The following is a 6527-nucleotide window of genomic DNA, read 5'->3' on the forward strand; positions in this document are numbered from 1 at the left end:
TGTGTGTGCGTGTGTGTGTGTGTGTGTGTGTGTGTGTGTGTGTGGGCGCACATATGTGGCGAGGGTTGAATAAAAGTGGAGCGTGAGGTTTGTTTGGTTCTTAATCTGCCTCTTAAAGACATCTGTCAGTGCTGATCACTATTGTTTGTCATGCTCGAGACACGCTCGGCACAAATTAAATCCTGCCATTTCTATCATGTCACATTTGGCAGATCAACAGTGACACAAATTGTATCATTGCATCCCGCGCGGGGATTGTGTTTGCAGGTGCGACTCCTGGCAATAAGAGACCTTTGCAGAAACGTCTTGCTTTAGCGCTTGGCCTGTGTTCATCAGCGACACAAGCGACGAGCTGAAGTCATTTATCTAATCGTCGAGGAAAGGAGGATGTTTTCCGTCTTTCCGCTCCGAGCGATGTGTTTAATCTGACTGGAGAATTCACCGCGGTGCCGTACGGATCTGCGTGTTTAGCGTGAGGGATTTTCTGCGGCTGTTTTTACGCATCCTTCTGTTAAAGGGGTCATATGATGCTATTTTAAAGATCATTATTTTGTGTATTTGGTGTAAAAGACTATGTTGACATGCTTTAATGTTCAAAAAACACATTATTTTTCAAATACTGTACATTATTGTAGGTCCGCGTTGCGTTGCATTGCGCCGCGTAAACATAAAACCCTGTCTGTATTTGTGATCAGAGAAATGACAAACAACAAGTGCTAACGTTAATCCACACTGCCCAAAACTCGCGTTTGAATCATCAGTGGCAAATCCTTTAAATGAAAACGTACTTACGTGAGTCAGAACTGCCGGCATTTTAGTCTAACGTTACTCTCCCAGGATCAGTAAACAGTCCTCCATAAAATGTGCTGGCGATCCACAGCACTAAGTTGATGTGTTTCCTCAGCGACCAGCACAGATCAGCTCTAGGCATGACGAAGCGGATATCGTCCTCTTTTGGAAGACCAAACAAAGTAGTTTCGCTTTCACAATGAAAAACACAGCGGCCTAGCGTGAGGGGAAGCCCCGGCTTAGCGTGCGCTGAGGCCGGGATAGAGTGAGCTGAGGCGGCGGGGTCGAGAATGGCGGTCCCGGCGAAGGAGCGGTGAAAGCCGATCCGGCGATCCACAGCGTGCAGTTGATGTATTTCCTCAGCGACCAGCACGGATCAGCTCTAGGCATGACGAAGCGGATATTGTCCTCTTTTGGAAGGCCAAACAAAGTAGTTTCGCTTTCACAACAAAGCACACAGCGCCTTCACGACATGGCGGTGGCGGCAACAACAATACTACAGCGAGAATATAAGTTACGCCTTCTTTCTTTGCGTGAATATTTGGGCGGCGTTATGCAAATCTTCCCACATTGTGACGTAGACATGTGGGGGCGTGTTAGAACGAAGCGTTTTAGGTAGGTGTGGTTGACTCTTAACTTTTATAAAGAATATCTCTTTGGATTTGAGACTTTAGTCTTTGCAACTTTACAGATCTTCTTTATGCACCAAGAGCTTGTAACAAGAGAAAGGAAAACTTGAAATCGCATCACATGACCCCTTTAAATCGGTCCTATTCCGATTCATCTGCACCCCTCACCCTGCTGATCTCTTGTCATGTTGGTGTTTGCGTCACACAAGCAGCAGAAGCAGCAGCACTTGACCACTGTAACTACACACAGTCTCCAACTTCAGTCTTTCACTCATAAAACTGAACACACACAGAAGACACTTGCCTTTGCTGCAGACATATTGTGAAAGATGCATGTGCAAGGCTGGATTCACAACCACTTACCCTCATCACTAGTGCCATGACTTCAACACTGGGGGGTAGAACCATTTTTTTTCTATAATTAAAAGATTTAAAGGGAATAAATAAGGGGTTACACTTTGTTTTGATTGTCCCATTTAGACAATCTGTTGACCCTCAACTATATGTCAACTAACTCTCATTAGAGTATTAGTACATTATTAGGTTAGGGTTAGTTAGTGGAATAAGCTGACATATAAGTTGCATATAGTCAGTTGAATGTCTGTTGAGGACCACTAAAATAAAGTGCTATCAGATATGAAGCAGACAGTCACTAATGCTTTAATAACTGCTAGTCTAAAGTGGACTATTGAAATAAAGTGTTAGCAAAAAAAGGAAAAATAAGTAGAATTTATTGTAATCAGTTTGATCTATTTGCATTTTTTTAAAAGTACACACACATTTACTCTTAATCATATGCCTAATATGATCGCTGTACATTGTGTCTGGTCTTGTCACATTCATGAATGAAGCCTGAAAATCAATGTCTGCGGTTTTTATTAAAATCAGCATAATTTCAGTTGTCTGCCTAACATTTCTATTGTTAAAGTTATAAGCAAATATTAAATGCTTAGCTACTCATATTGTACCTCACACTCTGTAACTGAAGTGTTGTGATAGAATCTCCCCCCCCCTAAAATAAAGCCCCGCCTTCTTTGATTTGATTGGCTATGTTAGTTTTTGTGACACGGATGAGGCAGACAAGTCTAAAATATAATATTTCAACTTTTGATCATAACAACAAACAGAGTGGTGCGTAATGAAGCACAGCAGAAGCAAACTAATAATTGGCAGAGAGCTATTCGTTGTTGCTACTTGTCGACTAGTTGCTGTTGTTTAGCTGTGAGTCTGATTCTGTGTTGTTTCCCGTGATCCTGACGGAGCGTGTTCTCTTGTGTTCTCTTGCAGCACCCGTATCCTTCAGAAGAACAGAAGAAGCAGCTCGCTCAAGACACAGGCCTCACCATCTTACAAGTAAACAACTGGTGAGTCGAGTCACTTTTCATCTCTTTTGCCAGCAGCGTTGACCGTCGGAAAGCGTTTACGCACTGACTCTCCTCGCGCATTATCGCCACGGCTCTTTGCCGTTCGACACATTTGTGTCCCTTTGAAGCATTAAGAGGAAGAGGACAGTGATGCACCTCCTCCCCGATCTGCTCCGTGCCGGATTAGAGCCGCGGCGCTCTGGCCGGCAGCGTCTTTGTAGATGGCTTAGCTCATAACTGGAGGTGGTGGATTAAATATAATGATCACAGAGCCAAAGAAATGATACAGGCATCATTTATCAAAATACTCGGCCGGGCTCTTTTTTTATCGCGGTCTTAATTTCCTTCGCTACATTCTGCGGCCGATGTTCAGATTAATTGAGCTGACAGCTTCTTTTCAAAACACCGGGAAGGTATTTGCACGGATTTTCTGGCCTTACACAAACTTAATTATACGGAGCACTATTTTATCAGTCTAATTCTGTGTAGTGGAGCTTCTATTTACAAATGAGAAGTCCCTGCCTTTTATTCACAGCTTCCCTTAATGTATTTATCAGAGCGGACTCATTTACGCGGCGCTCTATCTGTTGGGTACAGGCGGCGGCTCTCTGCTTTATCGGCCCGCAGGCCCGTGCACCTCCCCGGGGTCAATTGATTTTTTTGCTTTTGTGATTCATTTTTCCCCTACACCTCATTCTGGTGCCGGCTCACAATGAGCAACACGCCTGGAGAATGAGCTTGATTTGTCTGCCGGATCTGACCAGGTACTTAAATTGGCCACAGGAATGCCGTTATCTGCCTTTCACGCGCCCGGCTGCTGGATGGTGTTTCAATTACAGCGGTGACCGAGCTTTCATGCCGTCACACACCTACAGCAGCAGAAAATTGAGCTGCTTTGACTGTTTCATGCTGATTAATCCTGAAATAACCCCAAAACCCCAAAAGAACCACCGAGAGACAATGAGCGATAGATAGAGACCTATCTATCTATCTATCTATCTATCTATCCATCCATCCGTCTGTCCGAGGTTAGGCTGTATTTGTGGTAGCGTTCGCTCAGCTCTCAGATCCTCCTGATGTTCCTGCTGATGGGCCAGATCGCCCCGGAGTCCTCCTGTGATGGTCATTGTGTGGATTCTGCTTTGATATGGAGCACAGGGGGGAGAGACGGGCAGGACGAGGTTTGCATGGACGTCCTGAATCAGGTCTTTGTTCGGAGGCACAATCAGAGCTGGAGGAGGCACAAGGGTGCTCTGTGTAACGTGTCAATAGACGGTGCGTCTCCTGCTCTGACCAGCCCGTCTACCTGTCCATCTCTCTCTGTGCCGTGGATCTGATCTCTGCTCTGCGAGTGTGTGACGGTCACTGGTGTTGGTGGTGGTCTGAGACTGCACAGCAATCCTGTTTGACCTCAGAGAGAGAGAGAGACGCTTTACACACCACACTATAAGTGAAAGAGAGGTGGGTTTGTCTCATTATCGGTTGCTCTTGTTGTAGCCATTTCTGACTGTTTCTTCAACTTCAGAAACTTTTATGTCCCAGGGGTTAACTTTTATTAAAACTGTCTTGGAATCGTTTCACCATGGCTTCATAATTTTTTTTTTAATCACAGACCAAGAGTTTAAAATACTATATAAAAATATTATTTATTACACATAAAACTGTGATCCAAACTAATAGTGAAATAATCACAAACCATTTCAATATGTGAAATTGGTAAATAGCATTTTTCACTCATCATTTCCACCGCATTTTTCCAAAAGTCAGTGCAATTCTTTACTGAATATTTTTATTGTGCATCTTTTACAAACAAGCTATAATTTCTTCAAACGAAAAAAATAAGTGTGAAAATAATATTTAATTGTATTTTGGACACATACAATGCGAGATATGACAAGACAAAGGAATTAGTTTCAAATGTCATTTCCACCACAGAATAAATTATGATTTGAAAAGTGATGGAAGAACAATGAAGTTTATTGTGTTAATGTCCACATGATGGGTTTTGTTGGGTTTTTTCGGCGTCTCTGTCTCTGTATTGTCACTCATGGAAACTCATTTGACTAATGAGCTGACAAATGGAGTGGAATAGGTGACTTATGAACGACCTTTGACATCTGCAGGATTTGTGGATCTGATCTTACCTGATGCCCACAGAAACACACACACACACACACACACACACACACACACTCGCTGTATTTGTGTCTTTATTGGTCATCTGTTGTTGTTTCACCAGTTGTGTCTCAACATCTAAAGCTCAGACTGAACCATCTCTGCTGGTGTCCAATCTGTGGCTCTGTTTTAGTCTTTATATGAATAATCATCATGAGGGATTCATCCGAGTCTGCTTATACTGAGACGACTGGAGAAAGGGTTTCAAAACTCTCTCTCTCCCTCCCCGAACTCAAATGAGTCACGAACAAACAGATCAGCTTTATGTTTTTTATGACCCTTTCACTTGGCACGACCGGCTGTTATGAAAATCAAAATAATGACTTAATATTTTCCAAATGTGATGTAAAAAGTATAAGCTGGCCTGTGAAGATGTTTGATTTTCCTCCTCAGAGCATGGGAAAGTTTGGGGGCGTTGAGTTTAAACACACAGATCTGCCCTCGCACACTCACCGTCTGTCTCTGTGTTACACACGGCTGAAAATACTGGTTATCCATTTAACTTTGACCTAGATGAGAGCGTCCAGTCTTTTTCTGGAGTCTCGCGGGCCGCTCTTTCTAAATATACCGCTCAAGAGGACGAGTGGAGATGAGCGCGGCAGGCAGAGAACATCGTCAGCATCGCTTGCATTTAGGGACCGCTAATTGGCAGTTAATTAGCAGAATTGACTCTGTTGTTGGTTCCCATGTGCCACCCTCACCCCCCGCTCCAGCTTCATTTGATCTGATATCTCTTGTAGCGCCAGAGCACCCATCCGCTTTTGGCACACTAGTCTGCATCTGGCCGATGGATGCTGCACATTTAGGCCAAATCAGAGAGATCCTCGTCACAGGAACCCTGTTCAGCTGAGAGAGGAAAACTCCTGCAGGACGGAGACAGAGAACCAGAAAACACTGCGCTTCAAACAGCAGGACCAACCATGATATTCACCATTGCAGTGTAGCTGTGAATGTGCTGGAAATGATTCTCTTCCTCAGTGTTTTTGTCTTGTTTCCAGTACAGTTATCTAAACATTCCTGAATCACGATACATTTACTTGAGAAGCACAAAGACTTTAGAAGCGTTTGTAAGGTCTCATTTGTTAACATTAGCTAATGCATTAGTTAACAGTGAACAATTAATGTATTTTGCAGCATTATTAACCTAATGCTGTTAGTTTATGAAAATACAATTGTTCATCATTTCTTCATGTTAGTTCACAGTCCATTAACTAATGTTAAGAGATACAACTTTTCATTAAAGGGGTCATATGATATTGCTAAAAAGAACATTATTTTGTGTATTTGGTGTAATGAAATGTGTTCATGCGGTTTAGGGTTAAAAAAACACATTATTTTCCACATACTGTACATTATTGTTTCTCCTCTATGCCCCGCCTTTCTGAAACGCGTCGATTTTTTACAAAGCTCATCGGTCTGAAAAGCGAGGTGTGCTCTGATTGGCCAGCTATCCAGTGCGTTGTGATTGGCCGAATACCTCAAGCGTGAGACGGAAATGATACGCCCCTTGCCATATTGTGATACCTTGTCCGAAAGCGGAGCGACGAAACAAAAACATTAAAACCCATTA

At 43.1% G+C, this 6527-nt stretch overlaps 1 protein-coding gene across 1 annotated transcript in view; it reads left to right on the forward strand.

The window, feature by feature from the left end:
• The window catches only part of LOC107724236 (homeobox protein Meis2-like), a 71226-nt gene that overhangs the window by 47850 nt on the left and 16849 nt on the right, over positions 1–6527 (forward strand). The window contains exon 9 of the mRNA XM_016533071.1: positions 2706–2782. Coding sequence (XP_016388557.1) covers positions 2706–2782 — 77 coding nt within the window. The remainder of the gene's footprint in view (positions 1–2705; positions 2783–6527) is intronic.

This window comes from Sinocyclocheilus rhinocerous, unplaced genomic scaffold, assembly GCF_001515625.1.
Source record: "Sinocyclocheilus rhinocerous isolate Xijiao unplaced genomic scaffold, SAMN03320098_v1.1 scaffold365, whole genome shotgun sequence".
NCBI lineage: Eukaryota > Metazoa > Chordata > Actinopteri > Cypriniformes > Cyprinidae > Sinocyclocheilus > Sinocyclocheilus rhinocerous.